The 24,106-nt window shown below is 40.2% G+C and overlaps 1 protein-coding gene across 2 annotated transcripts in view; it reads right to left on the bottom strand.

The window, feature by feature from the left end:
• Nucleotides 1-767: 767 nt before the first annotated feature.
• The window catches only part of PRKG1 (protein kinase, cGMP-dependent, type I), an 844,452-nt gene continuing 821,113 nt past the window's right edge, over nucleotides 768-24,106 (bottom strand). For both annotated transcript variants that reach the window (XM_018568606.1, XM_018568599.1), the window contains 6 exons: nucleotides 23,553-23,694; nucleotides 22,376-22,539; nucleotides 16,617-16,739; nucleotides 13,760-13,822; nucleotides 3,085-3,151; nucleotides 768-1,543 (listed from right to left, as the gene is read on the bottom strand). In XM_018568606.1, coding sequence (XP_018424108.1) covers nucleotides 1,445-1,543; nucleotides 3,085-3,151; nucleotides 13,760-13,822; nucleotides 16,617-16,739; nucleotides 22,376-22,539; nucleotides 23,553-23,694 — 658 coding nt within the window. In that variant the 3' untranslated portion in view covers nucleotides 768-1,444. The remainder of the gene's footprint in view (nucleotides 1,544-3,084; nucleotides 3,152-13,759; nucleotides 13,823-16,616; nucleotides 16,740-22,375; nucleotides 22,540-23,552; nucleotides 23,695-24,106) is intronic.

The following is a 24,106-nucleotide window of genomic DNA, read 5'->3' as shown; positions in this document are numbered from 1 at the left end:
GAATTGATAACCATTATGATAATTTTCAACAGCATATGCATCAGTTGTGCTTTTTATTATTAGAATTGTTAAAAATCTAACAAAAGATAGAGGTTAACATTCAGTATTGTCATGAACACAAACTAAAAAAAAACAAAAAAAAAACAGCTTTAAGAATTGGTTTGACATGAACATAGAATGACCAAATGATTGTGGTCCTCACAATGACCAAATGATTGTGGTCCTCACAATGAATGTGCTATAACAAAGTAATTTTATCAGTATACAGGGAAACTTGTACCATATATAATAAAGAGTTCCTGTTGTCAGTACTCAACAGAGCCAGCAAGGCCAGTACCAAAAGCCCATTGGGACTGTAAAACATTTTGCAGATTCTATTTATTTAAGGGCCTTCTACAGGAAGTGCTTGCTAAAAGCAGTTACTATGTTCTGTTGTTTTATCTATGCCTGAAACATTTTCATATTCTATACAAATGTCAACTGTGTATATCTCAACATCAGTAAATTCATTACCTTGCCTATTAGTCCCTCATATGTTTTTAAAAGAAATGGGTTCAACAATGGGCCTAGTTTGCCTTGAGTCTCCACAGCAGCTACTTTATGAGCATCAGCAATGGTCATGAAAATATAACCTAAATATTTACTTGGAAACAAAGACTTTACTCATTATAAAGGTTTGTTTCGTTATACATGTCATCCCAGAAAAATGCTGCCTCTATTGAGCTTAGGCAACAGGCACACTTTACTACAATTTCCACATTATTTTGAAAGTAAGGAGGAAAAATATGTTGTTTTTCAGCAGGACACATCTGGGGTAAAACTAATAAATATTTTCCACACTTACCTACTCTGACCTGCAGTAAGTTATCAGTTTACATAATTCATAATAAGCATAACCATATCTGACTCTATGGCTGCTGTTCCTGATGCTGGCTAACAGCTCCCATCTTCCCCAACCAGCGAGTGGATGGTGGGCACTACACTAGGACAGGAGCCAGAGGACCAATATGGTATGGCTCTGTTCTTAAGTTTGATTTGTCCTTGCCATACATAACAAACTGTACTGAAATAAATTATCCCTTTTTATGGATAGCACTAGCTACAATATATGTACAGTTTTAATACATTTTACACTATACTTTTCAAGGGTAAACTGTGAATTCTGCAATATTAGAAAGCATATACTTTTAGTGAAGAGGCTTTTGCTTCAGGACCACCATGTCAACTGCTATATTAAGGGGGTCAAAACATAAAATATGTTATATGAGGGTTATTGTGAACTAAGCAATAAGTCCTAATGCCACTGTAGTTACTATAGCAGCATCAATCAAGGCATCATGGTGACCCCGAGCACTATTCTTCCCCAGTTCCTTTTTTGTTCTCTTGGCAGCCATTTTTCAGGAAAGCTGTCTTCAGCAAGGCAGAAGCAGGAAAGAAAAATGCATTAAAAGTCTGTGTCCCATCCTGAGTTGTCATCAGGGGGAGGATCATCATTGTCTTCTGGAAAACTGTCAAAATTGCTTGTGTCTGTGGGGGATGCAACCTGCAATAAAAGAAACAATGAATAGCTTCACAAAATACTGAAAAAAGTCCCTGTAGTTCTGCATGAGGGCAAAGTTGATAAGGTAACCCATTTTATGCTGATACATACACAGGGAAATATCATAAAAAGGCTTGATGTTATTATAATATATTGCACAATCCAGCAAGGCCCACATTACCAAAGGTGTGATTTTGAGAGGGGTGCGTAACAAGGTCATGTGACCACAGATATGTCACCTTATCAGAGAGACCACATTATTACAAACGCTTTGTTATCTGAGGGACCATGTAGGCAGAGAGTCTGTGTTAACTAATGCACCATTTAAAAAAGGGCTATGTGACTAAAAAGGCTACATTACCAGAGGCAGTACAGTGACAGCCAGTGTTTAAATGGCTTCTGTATGCATCAGATGGGTTCTGCATTCCCATACAAGTCTATGAAAATGCAAAATTTGCCTGAAGGAGGTCATCTGCAGGTTAAATCCACCTGCAAATAAATTCTGAATAATCTCAGAAGCATTTCAAGCTGATGTCATGAACATAAGCTCAAAGCCCGTTGGCAGAGGCTCTAATGGAGATGATATATTACAACTAAGAGACTATTACTAGAGAATCTCTATATTAGAAGAACCCCTTTACCAAAAAGGGAACTCTATGTTACCATCAGGGAAAATTACCAGAGTTACCATATGTTTTAAGAGGGAGAATGTTACTCAACGGTTCATGTATCTAGAGACACATTATCAGAAAGGCTTTTTACCAGAGGGAACATGTTACTATGGAGGTAATGTTGTCAAAGAGAGGAATGGTCAGAATAGCCAATTTACCAGGAATTCTATATCATCAGAGATGGAGCAATACCAAGGGGACTATTAAAGCAAAGGGGGAGCATACCTTTAGAGTGTTTTTGAATAACATAGACTGTCCTGTAGATGGTTCTCTCTGCTAATCAGAGAAGGGGGCCATTATCAGAAAACACATTACCATGCATTATATTAACAGAAGGATCACATACTTAAAGAATAGAGAGTATCAGCAGGGCCACACTGCAAAAAACACAATTGGTTGAATTACAAACCTCATAATTCCCTGCCAGTGAGATATGTATAAAGTCAGTTGAGGACACAGGACATGTTGGGTATTGGCTGGAGGTAAGTGTATCAACTGATCAACCATCCTAGACAGCAATTTGATGCTTAGTGGTCTTTGTAGATATTTTTTTACCTAGCAGTAATTCTTTTTGAATCTGTTGCAGCCATAGTGAAATATTTTTAAAGGGCTGGTAATAAGAACTACCTTAATCTGTTGCAAATGTTGGCAAAGCTACCAAAATGGGCGAGAGGGCTTTTCTGAATTTGGCTCAGGACTTTTTTAAATTCCATACCTCAAGAAAAGCAGCACAAATCTTTTATTCAGTGCCCCTCATACTGTTGGTGGAAGAGATTTATAAAACAAAAAGTGCTGTATCTTACTAAATATGTGCCCATACATTTGCAAAGTGTTTAGAAGAAGCAGAAAGTAGGAAGAGAAAAAGGAACTTACACTTGGTATAATGGGAGGTGTCAATGTACCTTTCCTTAAACCTTCCCAATTAAAGCCTTCAAACCATCTGAAAGACAGAAAAACCTAGTTAGAATTCTATAGGAGGATAAAGCTTGAAGTATATTAATTTGAAAATATAGCTGAGTGTTATTTATTGATGTTTGAAAATTCAATCAAGAAAAAAAATCTACAAACCGCATTACACACCTAATCAACAATACCTACAAATAAAAACTCCAACCAGAATATGCTATACAGGATACTCAAACTCATATATAACCTCTAAAAGCTAAGAAAAAACTCTAAAAACACAGCTGACACAAATATATACTATATAAATCGATGATGGCTAGAATCTAGATTTGAAATTATACATATATAAAAACATGCACAGTGCTTCTTCAAAAGTGCACATTGCTGTTACAGAATACAGTTACCAGGTGCTTATCACTGAAGCCTTTCTGTAATTCATTAAACTCTAAAATAACTATTTTCATGATTATATATGAAATATTATACATAAAAATACATATATTACATTGCACTTAGCTTTAAATTGCCATATTGTTTTATTATAAGGTATTTTTGGACTTTTGGTAATTTGCAAAACATCTTCTCTGGGTTACTGGGCAGAATCAAAGTTTTCTGTGGGACAGTACCAGCTTTCTCCTAAAAGGTTTACTTGACAAGGAGGTAGGTGGCTCAGGATACATAATACCCCCCACCACAATATTAGCTTTATCTTTAGTGTGATATGCATGCATGTCATTCACATATTTCTTTTATTTAAATCAGCTCGCAATTTACATATACTGGCCTTTTAATAAATTCTGAGAAACTTATAATGTAAGTAATGTCATCTGACCTTCTCATTGTAAGCTCATAAATTTACATCACTGGGATGCAATTCTTGTATGTATGATTGAAGTGTCTGAGTAGCATAATGTCTTCTGTATTTTCAAAAATTATCCCTTGATAAGAATTTATACATTTAAAAAAAAAATGTGTAAAAGGAACGCAAGTGTGAATAATTAAGATATTTGTATGACGCACGAAAATCTAATTTTATGGTAACATATTTGTGTGCGCTTCTTATTAGGGTCAGACTAGCCCAGAGATAAAAATCATTTTCCACAGTGAGTGTCATTTGACTTGTACAAGTTTGTCAGATAAGAATAATTTTCCCAACATATTGCAGATAAGAGAAGTATTTTTTAGCAATAAGCTATTAAAAATACACAGTGGGGTTGATTTACTTTAGGAAAATAGGCTGTTCACTTTTCCTGGAAAATGTTCACTTAGCTTATTGAATGTGGTGAGAATGCACTTTGCAAAGAATACCCAATCACAGGTAGAAGAAAACAGTAATTTTTATTTCACATTATTAGATGATGAAAGTCAGCAGAGCTTCACCTCATTCACTAAGCTAAGTGAAAAATCCCTTGCAAAGTCAATAGCTTATTTGCCTTTAGTAAATCAACCCTGTGTCTGTTTTCTTGGTGTATGTGCATAGTGAATATACTCCCGCTACTGGTTAAAATTTTTAATGCACAATTTATCAGGTTTTTTTTTTTAATTCGGCAGTTCAAATTCAGTGAATGGCAAATGACACAAGGGTAAGTGGTAGAATGAAAGAGGCTAAAAAAAATTAAAAGTACAGGCAGTCCCCGGGTTACGAACAAGATAGGGACTGTAGGTTTGTTCTTAATTTGAATTTGTATGTAAGTTGGAACAGGTACATTTTTTAGGTGTAACTCCAGCCCCCCACATTTGTTTTGAGTTTTGGATAGCATAGGTAAGGGTTAACCCCCTGTAATGTTTATTTTGCTGTGTGTGTCCCTGTTCAGAAGATTTCATTTCTGTCTCTGTGACAATTGGATTTTGAAAATTGGAAACAAAGATTGTTGATAAAGCTTCAGTGGAGACATCTTTTTCCCCATGATAACTCCTACCGGAGTGAATTTCACTTCCTAGGTGTAGATTTCCTCTCCTTTCATGTTGTCTCAAGGACAGGAAGTGAGATTAAACCATTCTAATGAGGATACAGACGGCAGTAAAAAGAAGAAGTGGAAGAAGAAGCGAGTACCCCTCGTCTTCATGTCTAACAAGAGCCAACTTCCTGTAATGTATGCACAGTACTATGAACCAGACCCATAAAGGTGGGCACTTTTTGTCGGCACGAGCGCGGTAGCATAACAACGACTGAAATGCTGCGCAGTACACTTTGGCTGTAGCCTGGGACCCCCTGCTGTACAGTAATAGTCTCCGTTGTAAGTCGGATGTTTGTAACTCGGGGACTGCCTGGATAGTAAATTTAAAAGTTTTAACCTTATAAAGTGGTTAGGTTATTTCTTTAAAGAAATTACAAAGACAGCCATTTAACACAGTTTCCCTCACCATCAAAGGACACTTGGAAACTATAAGAAAATCTGATAAACACAGTTCTGAAAGACCCAAGGCTACAACAGAATCAGAAGACAAGTTCAAGAGTGAACAGCTTCTTTGATAGGTGCCTCACAGGACAATAGCTTTAACTTAAAGTGAAGACTTTCACACCGTGGGTACCACTGTCGGCACACTTCCGCTGGTATCCTTCGATCAGCTGGTCAAAGGAGCAGGTTGGAAAATTCTCAGATGAACGGAGCTAGCAGCCAATCAGCTGCTAACTCTGTACAGGTATTATGACAGCGTCTGGTGGCCGCTGTCAGAGTAAAAAGCAAACAGCGGGGGATTCGTCTATTTACGCACATAAGCGTTGATGGAGGAATCCGTTCTATTTTTTTTCGTTCAGCCCGCAAGTTTGACAAGGCATGTAGCAGAAAGACAGCCATTGCCAAAATGGTAAAATAAGGCTTAATGGTAAAAAAAGGCTCACCTTTACCAAGGGACTACTAAAGACTGTAAGAGGGTCTTGTGGACCAATCTTGGGTAACACACTATTCTTTGCTATAACTGTAAAAAATAAGTCAAGGCAACTGGACTTGCTGTATTTTTCTTGAAGATGTTTCACTGGGCATCCAACCAGCAGATATACCATCACCTGGATGAATGAGAACCTTGACAGACATATTCTTTGCTAGTCTCACATTATCATTACACTCTCAAAACCATTTGGAAACTGCTTGGACTAAGCTTTTTCTGCCTTGTTCCATTTCCATTTTTTTAATACACATTTATTTTACAAAAAAAATTATAACAATTGAAGCACAGTAGAAAGACAAAAAAAGTCATTACAACAAAATTACAGTCAGCTGCATATTGTGTAGGCCTTTTGTAGAAAAAATAAACAGATTATATCTTAATATACAGTAGCGTGTATTCACTTCTCAGAGGGAGAGATTATAAAGCAAGGATTTACACCTGATAGAAGTCATCCTGGAGCAATATCTTTGAAAGAAAGGGTCAGCAAAGGCAAAGCATAGATAAAAAACAAACCAAATGAAACATAGTCAACTTCCCAGGCAGTACGACATAGCTCAAGGCCATAAAAAAGACAGTTCTCTGGAAAATTTGTGCATAATGGACCATCTTTTAGGTACAGACATGTATAGTTTAATGAAAAAGGTTAGTGATCGGATAACATTCAATGAGACACCATAATGGTCATAAAGCATAGAATCTTCATATGATCTCATGTTTTTTTTCTAACATGAATTCAAAGTATATATATACTAGTTAAAAAAAGGCTAATAGATTATGAAATAAAGAAAGGTCTGAATGTTTTCACATCCGATAGGCCAGTTCTGGACTCCAAAGAGCATTATACCCCACTACTATGGAGAGAAAAAGTAAGGGTTGCATCCAAAAATGTGTCATGTTGGGGGAATGTCCACATGTGTGGAGTACATTTATCTCCACATCGTCTCAAGCATGTCTCAATGTAATGCAAATCTATATTAGACATTTTAAAGGCGTATAGTACCATCAACATATTTTTTTTGTGCCAATTCCCAATGTAATGTGCAGTGAGATGCTTTGTGAGACCATATACAGGCTCTTGACTACTGTTCCTTTGTCCCAGAGGTTAACCAGGTCTTCTTCCCATTTCAGCAGAGTTTGACTTGGTAAAGCCATTATGATGGGAGACAAGCATATAGAAAAAGGAAACGCCTCTAATCTCTGAGTTTGGGTTGATATAGTATGAGAAGACTTTTGGTAAAATGTTTACTTTTGGTAGTTATATATATATGAAATGCATTACTATTTGTACATATTAAAATAGAACCCTATATAGTTAGATTTGCAAAGGAGCCAAGTATGTTACTCTCAAACAAATCACAATGTTTTGTTATGCCAATCACTATTCAATAGTCTAGACTCTAGACATATTTCAGGAATCAGCACAGAAAAAAATAATCATTCTAATATTTGTTTCAAGAGAGTTGTCTCGTTTCTGTGAAATGATTGCCACATCTCAAGCAAGTTCTACACAGAAGAAAGGGGGTACATCCATTTATGCTCGGGGGTTAAGAAGGAAGGCTCCTGAAACAGAAGGAAGACCATATCCTGATAAGACACTTTCCATGTGGACCCATCTTGTTGTACTCTTTTGGTTCCACCAGTGCTTTACCTGATCTTAAGTCCATTTTCATTTTTTTTATAAACATCTATTCAATAAGATTTCTATGTGCACCCCTTTACTGATTACTTACTTGTGCTTTTGGATATCTTTCACTCCATTTTTCAAGTTTCCTAACCTTTCTGATGGATTGTCCCTGGTAATGGAATATACAGTTTCATTAGATATAAAGGCAATTTATCTTTTATGAAAATGCATTATAAAAATCATAGCCGCTATATGTATACTCTCTAAATAACAGGTAATAGTAATCTCTTAAGTTGATGACCTATGACATATTAGTTTTGTAGGCACATTCATTGAAGCCTAATTCTAGTTAAATATAAACAACTCAATTTCATTAAGTTGTTAATTGAGGAAAAATTATGTATTTATAGATAAAGTCAGCAACAGTGGCTCAATCTCTTTTGAAATTACTGTTGCATAATACCTTGAACAAAACCCTAGAGAGAAGGGCATCACTGTCAGCAGAGCCAGATTTCAATCAGTGGAGTCTGTAGGCACCTTTGGGCTCAAAGTGAAAACTCTCTGATAGGACTATATCTTTTACACACAACTTTTTTTTGCTTTGCTAATTTCAACCTAGCTTAGCATATTACCCACTTTTTTTTTACACACGTTAAAATCTGAAGTTGCTTTTTTTATATCACAAAGTATTTGCACAAATGTTCATATCAACATTTTAGAAAAAAATTACTATAATGAATTTTAGTGCACACCAACTCAATATAATTCATTTTTTTTTGTCAAATATAAAAGATGAGGTTGCCTCAAATAATTATATACCAAACACGTCAAAATTGCCTCTCAGGCGTCACTTTGAAAGCCTTTACCGCTCATCAATTTAGAGTAGACTGTGAGTGATAGCTCCAGAATTTTTGATCTCACTCCAACATTTACATTGATACATGTAACATGTATAATGCAATTGTTTTCGCACATAGGTGCACTGGACATGTGTTTATGTTTAGATTTGCATGTATGTCGGGGTGGAAGGCTTAAAAACTTGTTTCTGTTTTTTTTTTTTTTTTATATGTCACCACATTTTTTTGGCTTAACTTTTTTGCTATCACTTAAGGGACTAACAAACACCCCATGTGATGGCACAGAGGAAGTGACAGGTTTTCTTTATGAAGACATTGAGGGTCAATATTAGACTGCTAAAGCTACTAATGGACCCGACAAAGCTGATGAAGCACAATTCATGCTTCATCAGCTTCGTCTTCGGCCACTGCAGAAATAACAGTTTGAAACTGGTCAAAAGTGGCAAAACTCCTCATCGCGTCCAGGTTCAGTTACTAGAAAGGAGCTGATCTCCCTCAGATGCAGCAGGAGAAACCTGCCATGTCACTCGTGGGCCCCCGTACGAGGGGCAGCGGCACCCAGAATAGCTGGTGAGGGGGGCACCATTGTCAGCATCCAACAAGTGACCAGGCAGCTGTAGAGTCTCTGGCATCAGTGCGACCTCAACAGTGCCCCCCTGAGTGCTGCCTGAGACAGCCGCTTCAACTGCCATGGCCCTGGTAATGGTAAACCTGGCCATCATTGTAAGCTAGTTAGTATTCTAGTGTTAAAAGGGCAGCATTGCACAATACTGTCCTTTGAACCCTAAGAGCTTCTTTAAAATTGGAGAGATACCAGGATAACAAATCTTTTTAGTGGGTAAACATACATTTTTTTCGACCTTGTACTGTTTGGAGTTCAGCTTTAACTAAGCACTGCTAGACTGTGAAGTGAAATTACACACTATTAGCATAAAAGGATAAATATGAACATATCAAACCTTTGGACTAAACTGAAATTCATATTTCAAAATGCGCCTTGCTTCTCTTTTTTCTTTATTCAAGATCTACATTATCTGCATAGTATCTTTACATCTGTTTGTTATAATTCCAGGGTTTGTAATCACCAGCTAAAGGACTTCTAATTCGCCTCCCTCTCTTATTCACATACATACACAAAGTAAATAGGTTATATACCAGTTAACATTTCTATATATGTTTTGGTGAAAACCAGAGTACTCAGAGGAAGTCCAAACAAAAAAGGGAATTCCTGTAAACTCTATTAAGATTGTGTCCTCGATGAGATTTTAAGCAAATCATGAATGTTAATCACTTAGCCACTGTGCAGTCCATCTGCTAACATTACTCCATTTGAGCCATAAGATGGCAGTGTACCTCTTCAGATAAAGTATACAAAATATTTCTAAAGCTGAATGTAAAGAGAAAGAAGTGAGATATCCACTTGTGATGATGCTGTAGACTTGGTATTAGCAACTATTTGAAACATAGTTGGGATCCATTGACATAAACCCTTGTCGCTAACTGCAACAAAAGGGCAATACATACCTTTTATGTTTCTACACAGTTTTAAACTAGGGTTATAAAATACATACTGATTTACTGCTGCTGATGCTTAATTTGCACATTTATTGCAGCCAATCAGCTACTATCACTGTTTGGGTATTGTGACAGTGATGGGCGGGTGCCAGCTGTCAGAATTGAATAGCATATCCTTGCCAAAACCATGGATGGTGGAATCTCCTACATTTCTTGTTCAGCCCACAGGACAGGCTTAATGAAAGAAAGTGAACGTGTATGGCCAGCTAAAGTCAAGTTCTGTAAGCAGAGCCTGCCAAAGTTGTAGTCAAGTCATTTTATTACTTAAGTTTCTGTCTGTTTGTATATGTGTAATCATAACTGTAGACAATCCAATATACAGTATACTCAATCTGCTTAAATCTATCTCTACTGCTTCAGTGGAATTGTTGCTTGTCCGCAAGTTACCACATTTGCAAATGGCTGTGACCAGTGAATGAACTTTTAAAGGAAAACAAGAGTACGATTTTGCAGCATCAACTGGCAGTCACAAATCAATTCCATGTTTATTAAATACAGTCTTTATTATAGGAGAGGTGCAGCAATGTTTACCTGCATAGTTTTTTTATTAAATTAGCAGCATTTTTGGTAATCTTCTTTGGAAATTCAATCATATCTATTCCTCTTAGTATGATGTTATAAGTCTTCATAGGGTCTGGACCTGAGAATGGAGGGCTGCAGAAAAATGTATATTGATAGAATTAATATTAACAAATACTGTATTTTGTCACGGAATGTTGGCTCTTTTGAACTGTAACAAACAAAATGCTACCACACTACTAGATATGCAGACTTGAATCCTGCTATATACAATGTACCAATTAAGAAAATAGACCTTTATAACAGCTGCTGCATTTCTTTATCATAAGTAATAGTAAATCTTTTATTGGTCAAAAAGTAATATATTACCACGTGGGGGGGTGGATGGGCACCGTGACCATGACCCCCTGTCAGTTTACCTTTTTGCCTTGGAACGTGCCGTTTGGCATCCTCCTATGCAATGTGATACTTCCTGCCCATGTTATAGGCACTGTTATGTAACCTGTTCTTAATATACACTCCCGCCTGTCGCCACTGTCCTCCTTCTTCCTATTGCTGAGAAGTACAGGGTATACACGCATAGGGTAACTTTACCTGCACCTCAGATAGCCAGGGGGAATACCTCCTGGCTGCATGCGGTGTGATACCTATTTTTCTGTTCTCGTTATTTTCTACCCCCACATAGGCTTGTCTCGTTCTTTTTCGGACGGGACTTCAATTGAACCTTTAGTTTGAACTGACCCGATTTATACAAGATACGCTACTTGCTGATTCTCGTGGTACATTTATATACCTGTTGTCTCCTCCTTACTTTCTCCTCCTCCAGCTCTCTCCCCTTCCCCCATCTCTCTTTCCTTGTGTCAGCCTTCTTTCTCCAGGGTTCCGGACGGGCTCTGCACACCTGAGGGGCTGCCATGGGGCCCCTGGGGATAACCTCCCTGAACGTCCGTGGGCTTAATATCCCGGAAAAAAGATCTAGACTGTTATCGGACCTCAGGCGCTCACGCACTCAGGTGGCATTTATCCAGGAGACACACTTCCAGCATGATAAGGTACCCAAACTGGTTAACCGTGACTTCCCCTGGTCGTATCACTGTCCCTCGCCACTGTCCAAATCCAAGGGGGTGAGCATACTACTATCCAGGGATGTCCCCTGGACTTTTGGGAGCCAGTTGCTGGACATTAATGGGAGATACATACTCCTCAAAGGGAAACTTGGTGACACCCAGGTCACTTTGGCTAACGTCTACTTCCCAAACTCAGACCACCTGGGGTTCCTACAGGCTCTGGTCCCGCGACTGTTAGAATTCATGGAAGGGGTTGTGTTTCTGGGGGGGGAACTCAATTTCCCGCTAGATCCGCTCTGGGACGTTTCGAAAGGGCTTCCCACCTGTCTTACGCTTACTTACGGAAACTAAAGGCGGAATTGCACCTACTCCAATTAGTGGATGTGTGGAGATTTTGTCACCCTACAGGACGAGATTTCACTTCTCCGCACCTCATCAGATGTACTCCCGTATCGATTATCTGTTTGTTCAACATAAGGATCTCCCACTGGTGCGAGGGGCCTCCATAGATAATATATTGATGTCAGACCACGCTCCCATACATCTGACTCTGGACCTATTGGCTCCAAGATCCCCGTGCCCATCCTGGAGACTCAACGAGTCTCTGTTGCAAGATCCGCTGGTTAAGGCGGAGGTGGAAACAGAACTGAGGGCGTTTTTCACGGTCAATGCCCCTTCCACAGCCCCACCGTTCATGATATGGGAATCCCATAAATGTGGCGTAATGAGCGACCTACTTATCAAACTACTTGGCGCACGGAAGAAAAGGGAATTGACCTCCAGGATTGCGTCCCTCTTATCTCACCTTCAGGTGATAGAATGCCTGCATAAAAGGTCGCTGGCTGCAGGCTCAGGGTCTGAATTGGTAGAGATACGGACAGAACTAAATGCTCTGTTTTTCAAACGGGCTAAGGGCAAGTTACTAAAGGGGCGTAGGACTCTATACGAATACTCAGACAAACCGGGGAAGCTGTTGGCGAATGCTCTCAGGGGTCCACAACATCGGTCAGGACATCTGGAATGCCATCGCTTGCTGCTGAGGACAGAGACAGTATGGAGGCTCCGATCCGACCCGAGGAACTATTAGGGGCCCTGAAGAATACTCAATCTGGGAAAGCCCCGGGACCAGATGACTTTACGCTGTCTTACTATAAAAACGTCTCCGATTACCTGACGGGTCCCTTCCTGGCGGCATACAATGGCATTCTGGCTGGTTCCCATCCTCCAACAGACACTCTCCATGCTGGGATTACAGTGATACCAAAACCTGACAAGGACCACACCTCCTGCAGCTGTGTGGAGTACATTTATCTCCACATCGTCTCAAGCATGTCTCAATGTAATGCAAATCTATATTAGACATTTTAAAGGCGTATAGTACCATCAACATATTTTTTTTGTGCCAATTCCCAATGTAATGTGCAGTGAGATGCTTTGTGAGACCATATACAGGCTCTTGACTACTGTTCCTTTGTCCCAGAGGTTAACCAGGTCTTCTTCCCATTTCAGCAGAGTTTGACTTGGTAAAGCCATTATGATGGGAGACAAGCATATAGAAAAAGGAAACGCCTCTAATCTCTGAGTTTGGGTTGATATAGTATGAGAAGACTTTTGGTAAAATGTTTACTTTTGGTAGTTATATATATATGAAATGCATTACTATTTGTACATATTAAAATAGAACCCTATATAGTTAGATTTGCAAAGGAGCCAAGTATGTTACTCTCAAACAAATCACAATGTTTTGTTATGCCAATCACTATTCAATAGTCTAGACTCTAGACATATTTCAGGAATCAGCACAGAAAAAAATAATCATTCTAATATTTGTTTCAAGAGAGTTGTCTCGTTTCTGTGAAATGATTGCCACATCTCAAGCAAGTTCTACACAGAAGAAAGGGGGTACATCCATTTATGCTCGGGGGTTAAGAAGGAAGGCTCCTGAAACAGAAGGAAGACCATATCCTGATAAGACACTTTCCATGTGGACCCATCTTGTTGTACTCTTTTGGTTCCACCAGTGCTTTACCTGATCTTAAGTCCATTTTCATTTTTTTTATAAACATCTATTCAATAAGATTTCTATGTGCACCCCTTTACTGATTACTTACTTGTGCTTTTGGATATCTTTCACTCCATTTTTCAAGTTTCCTAACCTTTCTGATGGATTGTCCCTGGTAATGGAATATACAGTTTCATTAGATATAAAGGCAATTTATCTTTTATGAAAATGCATTATAAAAATCATAGCCGCTATATGTATACTCTCTAAATAACAGGTAATAGTAATCTCTTAAGTTGATGACCTATGACATATTAGTTTTGTAGGCACATTCATTGAAGCCTAATTCTAGTTAAATATAAACAACTCAATTTCATTAAGTTGTTAATTGAGGAAAAATTATGTATTTATAGATAAAGTCAGCAACAGTGGCTCAATCTCTTTTGAAATTACTGTTGCATAATACCTTGAACAAAACCCTAGAGAGAAGGGCATCACTGTCAGCAGAGCCAGATTTCAATCAGTGGAGTCTGTAGGCACCTTTGGGCTCAAAGTGAAAACTCTCTGATAGGACTATATCTTTTACACACAACTTTTTTTTGCTTTGCTAATTTCAACCTAGCTTAGCATATTACCCACTTTTTTTTTACACACGTTAAAATCTGAAGTTGCTTTTTTTATATCACAAAGTATTTGCACAAATGTTCATATCAACATTTTAGAAAAAAATTACTATAATGAATTTTAGTGCACACCAACTCAATATAATTCATTTTTTTTTGTCAAATATAAAAGATGAGGTTGCCTCAAATAATTATATACCAAACACGTCAAAATTGCCTCTCAGGCGTCACTTTGAAAGCCTTTACCGCTCATCAATTTAGAGTAGACTGTGAGTGATAGCTCCAGAATTTTTGATCTCACTCCAACATTTACATTGATACATGTAACATGTATAATGCAATTGTTTTCGCACATAGGTGCACTGGACATGTGTTTATGTTTAGATTTGCATGTATGTCGGGGTGGAAGGCTTAAAAACTTGTTTCTGTTTTTTTTTTTTTTTTATATGTCACCACATTTTTTTGGCTTAACTTTTTTGCTATCACTTAAGGGACTAACAAACACCCCATGTGATGGCACAGAGGAAGTGACAGGTTTTCTTTATGAAGACATTGAGGGTCAATATTAGACTGCTAAAGCTACTAATGGACCCGACAAAGCTGATGAAGCACAATTCATGCTTCATCAGCTTCGTCTTCGGCCACTGCAGAAATAACAGTTTGAAACTGGTCAAAAGTGGCAAAACTCCTCATCGCGTCCAGGTTCAGTTACTAGAAAGGAGCTGATCTCCCTCAGATGCAGCAGGAGAAACCTGCCATGTCACTCGTGGGCCCCCGTACGAGGGGCAGCGGCACCCAGAATAGCTGGTGAGGGGGGCACCATTGTCAGCATCCAACAAGTGACCAGGCAGCTGTAGAGTCTCTGGCATCAGTGCGACCTCAACAGTGCCCCCCTGAGTGCTGCCTGAGACAGCCGCTTCAACTGCCATGGCCCTGGTAATGGTAAACATGGCCATCATTGTAAGCTAGTTAGTATTCTAGTGTTAAAAGGGCAGCATTGCACAATACTGTCCTTTGAACCCTAAGAGCTTCTTTAAAATTGGAGAGATACCAGGATAACAAATCTTTTTAGTGGGTAAACATACATTTTTTTCGACCTTGTACTGTTTGGAGTTCAGCTTTAACTAAGCACTGCTAGACTGTGAAGTGAAATTACACACTATTAGCATAAAAGGATAAATATGAACATATCAAACCTTTGGACTAAACTGAAATTCATATTTCAAAATGCGCCTTGCTTCTCTTTTTTCTTTATTCAAGATCTACATTATCTGCATAGTATCTTTACATCTGTTTGTTATAATTCCAGGGTTTGTAATCACCAGCTAAAGGACTTCTAATTCGCCTCCCTCTCTTATTCACATACATACACAAAGTAAATAGGTTATATACCAGTTAACATTTCTATATATGTTTTGGTGAAAACCAGAGTACTCAGAGGAAGTCCAAACAAAAAAGGGAATTCCTGTAAACTCTATTAAGATTGTGTCCTCGATGAGATTTTAAGCAAATCATGAATGTTAATCACTTAGCCACTGTGCAGTCCATCTGCTAACATTACTCCATTTGAGCCATAAGATGGCAGTGTACCTCTTCAGATAAAGTATACAAAATATTTCTAAAGCTGAATGTAAAGAGAAAGAAGTGAGATATCCACTTGTGATGATGCTGTAGACTTGGTATTAGCAACTATTTGAAACATAGTTGGGATCCATTGACATAAACCCTTGTCGCTAACTGCAACAAAAGGGCAATACATACCTTTTATGTTTCTACACAGTTTTAAACTAGGGTTATAAAATACATACTGATTTACTGCTGCTGATGCTTAATTTGCACATTTATTGCAGCCAATCAGCTACTATCACTGTTTGGGTATTGTGACAGTGATGGGCGGGTGCCAGCTGTCAGAATTGAATAGCATATCCTTGCCAAAACCATGGATGGTGGAATCTCCTACATTTCTTGTTCAGCCCACAGGACAGGCTTAATGAAAGAAAGTGAACGTGTATGGCCAGCTAAAGTCAAGTTCTGTAAGCAGAGCCTGCCAAAGTTGTAGTCAAGTCATTTTATTACTTAAGTTTCTGTCTGTTTGTATATGTGTAATCATAACTGTAGACAATCCAATATACAGTATACTCAATCTGCTTAAATCTATCTCTACTGCTTCAGTGGAATTGTTGCTTGTCCGCAAGTTACCACATTTGCAAATGGCTGTGACCAGTGAATGAACTTTTAAAGGAAAACAAGAGTACGATTTTGCAGCATCAACTGGCAGTCACAAATCAATTCCATGTTTATTAAATACAGTCTTTATTATAGGAGAGGTGCAGCAATGTTTACCTGCATAGTTTTTTTATTAAATTAGCAGCATTTTTGGTAATCTTCTTTGGAAATTCAATCATATCTATTCCTCTTAGTATGATGTTATAAGTCTTCATAGGGTCTGGACCTGAGAATGGAGGGCTGCAGAAAAATGTATATTGATAGAATTAATATTAACAAATACTGTATTTTGTCACGGAATGTTGGCTCTTTTGAACTGTAACAAACAAAATGCTACCACACTACTAGATATGCAGACTTGAATCCTGCTATATACAATGTACCAATTAAGAAAATAGACCTTTATAACAGCTGCTGCATTTCTTTATCATAAGTAATAGTAAATCTTTTATTGGTCAAAAAGTAATATATTACCACGTGGGGGGGTGGATGGGCACCGTGACCATGACCCCCTGTCAGTTTACCTTTTTGCCTTGGAACGTGCCGTTTGGCATCCTCCTATGCAATGTGATACTTCCTGCCCATGTTATAGGCACTGTTATGTAACCTGTTCTTAATATACACTCCCGCCTGTCGCCACTGTCCTCCTTCTTCCTATTGCTGAGAAGTACAGGGTATACACGCATAGGGTAACTTTACCTGCACCTCAGATAGCCAGGGGGAACACCTCCTGGCTGCATGCGGTGTGATACCTATTTTTCTGTTCTCGTTATTTTCTACCCCCACATAGGCTTGTCTCGTTCTTTTTCGGACGGGACTTCAATTGAACCTTTAGTTTGAACTGACCCGATTTATACAAGATACGCTACTTGCTGATTCTCGTGGTACATTTATATACCTGTTGTCTCCTCCTTACTTTCTCCTCCTCCAGCTCTCTCCCCTTCCCCCATCTCTCTTTCCTTGTGTCAGCCTTCTTTCTCCAGGGTTCCGGACGGGCTCTGCACACCTGAGGGGCTGCCATGGGGCCCCTGGGGATAACCTCCCTGAACGTCCGTGGGCTTAATATCCCGGAAAAAAGATCTAGACTGTTATCGGACCTCAGACGCTCACGCACTCAGGTGGCATTTATCCAGGAGACACACTTCCAGCATGATAAGGTACCCAAACTGGTTAACCGTGACTTCCCCTGGTCGTATCACTGTCCCTCGCCACTGTCCAAATCCAAGGGGGTGAGCATACTACTATCCAGGGATGTCCCCTGGACTTTTGGGAGCCAGTTGCTGGACATTAATGGGAGATACATACTCCTCAAAGGGAAACTTGGTGACACCCAGGTCACTTTGGCTAACGTCTACTTCCCAAACTCAGACCACCTGGGGTTCCTACAGGCTCTGGTCCCGCGACTGTTAGAATTCATGGAAGGGGTTGTGTTTCTGGGGGGGGAACTCAATTTCCCGCTAGATCCGCTCTGGGACGTTTCGAAAGGGCTTCCCACCTGTCTTACGCTTACTTACGGAAACTAAAGGCGGAATTGCACCTACTCCAATTAGTGGATGTGTGGAGATTTTGTCACCCTACAGGACGAGATTTCACTTCTCCGCACCTCATCAGATGTACTCCCGTATCGATTATCTGTTTGTTCAACATAAGGATCTCCCACTGGTGCGAGGGGCCTCCATAGATAATATATTGATGTCAGACCACGCTCCCATACATCTGACTCTGGACCTATTGGCTCCAAGATCCCCGTGCCCATCCTGGAGACTCAACGAGTCTCTGTTGCAAGATCCGCTGGTTAAGGCGGAGGTGGAAACAGAACTGAGGGCGTTTTTCACGGTCAATGCCCCTTCCACAGCCCCACCGTTCATGATATGGGAATCCCATAAATGTGGCGTAATGAGCGACCTACTTATCAAACTACTTGGCGCACGGAAGAAAAGGGAATTGACCTCCAGGATTGCGTCCCTCTTATCTCACCTTCAGGTGATAGAATGCCTGCATAAAAGGTCGCTGGCTGCAGGCTCAGGGTCTGAATTGGTAGAGATACGGACAGAACTAAATGCTCTGTTTTTCAAACGGGCGAAGGGCAAGTTACTAAAGGGGCGTAGGACTCTATACGAATACTCAGACAAACCGGGGAAGCTGTTGGCGAATGCTCTCAGGGGTCCACAACATCGGTCAGGACATCTGGAATGCCATCGCTTGCTGCTGAGGACAGAGACAGTATGGAGGCTCCGATCCGACCCGAGGAACTATTAGGGGCCCTGAAGAATACTCAATCTGGGAAAGCCCCGGGACCAGATGACTTTACGCTGTCTTACTATAAAAACGTCTCCGATTACCTGACGGGTCCCTTCCTGGCGGCATACAATGGCATTCTGGCTGGTTCCCATCCTCCAACAGACACTCTCCATGCTGGGATTACAGTGATACCAAAACCCGACAAGGACCACACCTCCTGCAGCAACTACCGTCCCATAGCGCTATTAAATGTGGACTTGAAATTATTCGCTAAAATAATAGCCAATAGATTGCTACCATTTCTCCCCCAGCTTGTTCATCCTGATCAGGTGGGTTTCATACCGGCTCGGGAGGCCAGGGATGACACCACCAGAGCCCTTGGGGTGATACACCAGGCCAGGGGATCGGGGACTCCGATGATGTTATTGTCCACGGATGCCGAAAAAGCATTCGACAGGGTGAGCTGGGCCTTCATGTCTGGGGTTCTCCGACACATTGGCCTGGGGAAGAACATGCTGAGCTGGATAATGGCTTTATACACCTCCCCATCGGCCGCGATCCGCGTTAATGAAACGAGATCCCAAACATTTCCTTTGACCAATGGGACCAGACAGGGATACCCCTTGTCCCCCTTAATTTTTGCTCTTACATTGGAACCATTCCTCCACACCATGCGGAACTCTGCGACCATCTCAGGGCTCCCCACCTCTACGGGTGAACACAAAGCCGCCGCTTATGCGGATGATCTCCTCTTTTTCATTACAAAGCCGGCAACTTCCCTACCTCACATGCTTACGGCCCTCGACGCATATGGTCAACTGTCCAACTTCAAAGTCAACCCTCGGGGGAGTTAGACACCCTTAAACCCCACTTTCCTTTTCACTGGGAGTCACACCACATTAAATACTTGGGCACGCTTATTCCCAGGGACCTGGAGAGCATATATGCCATCAACTTTCACCCTCTTCTGAAGAAGATTGCCATTGATCTCAAGGCCTGGCGACCGCTGCACATCACCTGGCTGGGGCGTTGTGCAGCGGTGAAAATGAATATATTACCACGGATCTTGTACCTCATGCAGGCTCTCCCCATTAGCCTACCCTCTCATTTCTTCAGGACAATCCACAGTGACATTATCTCATTCATATGGTCGGGTAAGACACCCAGACTCAGCAGACGTATCCTTTCGCTGCCCAGGAACAGAGGGGGAGTGGGACTGCCGGACATCTCCACCTATTACTCCGCCGTACACTTGTCGAGACTCATTGACTGGTGCCTCCAACGGGAGGACAGGGAGTGGGTGGCAATGGAACGGAGTTTGTTTCACCTCCCGATTGAAGGTCTCCCGTGGCTACACTCCCCTCTGCCCACAGAGGTCCGATCCCACCCACTGGTTTCTGCCACTCTGAAGGTGACACGTAAAATTATAAGAACATCAAGATTGTCCCCGACGCCCTCGCCTATGACCCCGGTCCTTGGGGACCCCGATTTCCCCCTGGGTTCTGAGAATGGCCAGATGCGTCGGGCAGTCCGTAACATCTCAAAGTTTTGATTACTTGACTTCAGGTGTTAGGGAGAATGGTTGTCACTTGCATCCATCCAAACCCTCACAGAGCCTTCTCTGGACTTCTGGTGCTCGCTTCCGTTGCGCCATTTTCTCAGAGCGGTTCCGAATGCGTCTCAGCTAGACAGACCTCTGACAGTTTTCGAGCAGCTATGTGTGGGGAGTCTCCCCGCCAGACACGCGGTGTCACAACTCTACAAATTACTACAAGACCCGGCAGAGATTATTCTGGAAATGACATTCAAGGCTTCTCTAGCAAATAGATACCAAGAGTCAGGATATAAAATCCTGACACGTTGGTATAGGGTCCCATGGTTGCTCCATAAGATGAAAAATTCGATCCCGGATGTGTGTTGGAGATGTGGGAGGGATTCAGGCACCATGTTACACGTCTTCTGGAACTGCCCCGGAATACAGCCCTTCTGGGAGGGGGTTCTGGAAATAGTTGAGAACCTGACGGGGGCAGACCTCAGAGGCGACCCAGCGGCTTGCCTGCTCCATTTGACCAAACGGTCGACCTCAAAATATAGACGCTCATTAACCCATCACTTGGTAAATGCAGCCAGAGCCTGTATACCCTTGAAGTGGCGGGACCCCCAGCCTCCCACAGTCCAGCTATGGCTCGCCAGGGTCCAGGATATATATTTACTGGAAGACCTCACAGCCTCACAGAAAAATACTGAAGCCTGATTCAATGCCACCTGGATGCCATGGGTGTTCTACAGATCCTCAGCACAGTTCCCTCCCCGGGGTTCCCAGGACGGCAACCAGGGCTCTTGAAAGGTGTGTTGGGACCTGTCCGGACACACTCCCCCCCTTTTCTTTTCTACCAGCGCTTTCTACTGCTTTTTCTCTAACCACGAGATGCAACTATTCCCTGGGTCTATACCTAAATACGGAAATTTCCTTAATAGTGCAATGGTAATCTGTGGACTTTCACAGAATACAAATTTATTGTGTTTTCGATAAGATAGTTGTTTATTGATTTGACCTTAGAAGTCTTACTGAATATGTCAGATGTGTAATAATAGGTTATATTGCGGATCCGGTGAATGCTGTGTCCTCACCGTATCCACTGTCATCGCTGTTTTATTACATTGATTCAGTTAATAAATAATTTTTTTTAAAAAGTAATATATTGGCACACAAATTTTCTAGCCCATAAATCACTTAAAAATGTACCCCTTACAAGACATCCTCATCTCAGAGCCCATTATTTCCATGTAACAAATGAATGTCATTGATCATACCTGGGAAGTTTTAAAAGTTGTTGAGCCTGAGATAGGGTGCAGGGCAGGGGGTGGAGCAAACAGCAGCACATGCAGCATGCTGCACCTATATGGCATTTGGAAAGATCTACAGCAGAAATACACCCTAGTTCTCTTGTATGTCAATGATAGAACCCAGCATGGAATCCTGTACCAGGAAAAATCATCACATCTTTCTTTGTTTTATAGTTTATTAACTTAATGAGACATTCCGTTGCTGTAAAAGGTTGCATGTGGGATCATTATGTTGGCACATTAGGCTGTTTTTGGTCGATGCAATTACTACACGTCTAAAAGAAAATTACTACTGCCTCTTGTTAGGTCTAATAAAATATAATTAATTTGCTCTGTTTCTGCCCGAATGATAAAGTTATTTCATTTGGGGCAGCACTGCATGAAAAAATCTGAAACTGGTCAGGATGTAGACAGTGAGTTCCATGTATTCAGAGTTGCAAGTATGTATCGAGATGTATCATGTAAAAATATCACCAGAACTGATGGTATTTTCCCATTTAACAAGTAGACACTTACATCTAAGTAGAGGACGCTGGCAGACTATCTCAGAAATAGGGAAAATAAAACAATAAAAAAACTGTTTGACTGTGTGCTGATTTTTGATAAATTAATTCAATCATATTATTTATGAACTTTCAGGCTTAGAACTGTTGGTCCCCCAGTTAAATAAGCATTGGTTTCCATTTATGACTGCCAAGTTTTGCTGCTGCCAATGCTATAATCAAAGTGACAAAAGCATAAATCTTCCACACTCTGCTCTTCTATTTATATGGTGGTGATGATCATACCTGCCAGTCAGGAGTTCATACATTAAGATTCCCAGTGACCAGTAGTCTGCTGAAATGTCGTGACCTTTGTTCAAGATGATCTCTGGAGCCACATATTCTGGTGTTCCACAAAAAGTCCATGTTTTCTTAGCAAAGCCTATTTTTTTTGCAAAGCCAAAGTCAACCTGTGCGGGAAGCAAAGTATCATCAAAGCCAAGAAATTGGCACTATGCATGTTTCAGGAAAAAAACTGTAATTAATATTTACATAGGCTTTAGCTTTGAAGTCGGCATCTCATATTGTGATCTCATAAAGATCACAATACTCCCCCTGTGAATGCTTTCATCTTCATTTCTCCCAAGAAGGCCAGTGCCAACATTGTTAAGGCATCATCCAGGTTTAGCATCTGCTTCCTGGGCTAGGATTCGGGTCTATAGATGAAACATGTATCCTGGAGCTTGTAAACTAGATTTATGTCTTATACAGCTTAAAACCTTGCTGAAGCCTTTAATGTGTTATAATGTACCTTCTGAGCAAGAGAAAACTAGAGAAGCAGAGTTAGAGGACTGATTTCCACCTGCCTGATGCCATTGTTCTTCTATATTGAGCCTCTACAGCCTAGATATAGTCTCAAGGCTAATGTATATTTAATGTGTTTACCATTGCAAAGTTGCTGAATATCATAGAATATCAATCATTTATTTATTTATTGATTGATTTGCTTTAAGCAATAATACTTTGATCAGTATGGTTGAATGCAGCATTTCTAGAAGGATATACAGATATACAGTACAATTTAGCCTAAGTCTTTCAAAATGTCTGCAAACCCCTTTTACATTGTACATTTGTGTAATTTTAATGTGATGCATGCCAGTTGTGCAAGTGTATGAATTATATCAGAAAAAGCCATAGGTTTAATTTAATAAGACACATGTATAAAATGGTTTCTTGGTATGAAATCTTTTCTTGCACACTACAAAAGTTTGTATAACAAGTGAATAATAGTGAAGGAATGTGTGCAACTCTCCTGCAGCTTTGGCAGAAACGTGTATTTATTTGTGGGCCTTTTTTCTTTGCACATCACATACACCCTTACCCAGGGTGTAAGTGATGTGCAAAGTCATATGCCCAGTCACTTACACCCTTTAAGGGGTAGTGCCATAAAAAAAATGTTCACGTTAAATCTTTTTTTACTTACCAACTTTGCATAACCTCGATGGTCCAAAATAAGGTTCTCTGGCTTAAGGTCCCTATAAATTATTCCTTTGGAATGCAGATAAGCAAAGGCCTCGACTACACAAGCCGTATAAAATCTTGTTGTTGAGTCTTCAAATGAACCTCTGAAACAAATTCCACAAATATCATCACTATCCATCTATAGCACCTTTTAAATGTATAACAGGAATCACTGTCACAATGTCAAAAAAAGATGTTTGCATTCAACACAGCTGCTGTTGAATGACCTTAGTGCAGCTTACTGGTCTGCCTAAGGTATAAACACAGTTAAGTACAATGATAAATGCATGTGCCATGAGCAACATAAGTGTGCAATGGAAAGGATACACTAAGGAGTGTGCAGTTTAAACTGCAAGCATGCCATGGATCCCTGCATAATTGTGTCCTTAAAGTGACAAGGTTTAAAAATTAAAAATTTTAAGGTTTTCACCATTTTCTTCCTATTTTCAAATGTGCTAAAATCCTATTTCATTTTTAAATATTAACTTAACCATTTAAGCAAGAAGACAAAGGGGA

This window comes from Nanorana parkeri, unplaced genomic scaffold (assembly GCF_000935625.1).
Source record: "Nanorana parkeri isolate BGI_ZX_2015 unplaced genomic scaffold, ASM93562v1 scaffold32, whole genome shotgun sequence".
NCBI lineage: Eukaryota > Metazoa > Chordata > Amphibia > Anura > Dicroglossidae > Nanorana > Nanorana parkeri.
The sequence above is the reverse complement of the archived record's forward strand: the minus strand, read 5'-3'. Positions and strand labels throughout refer to the sequence as shown.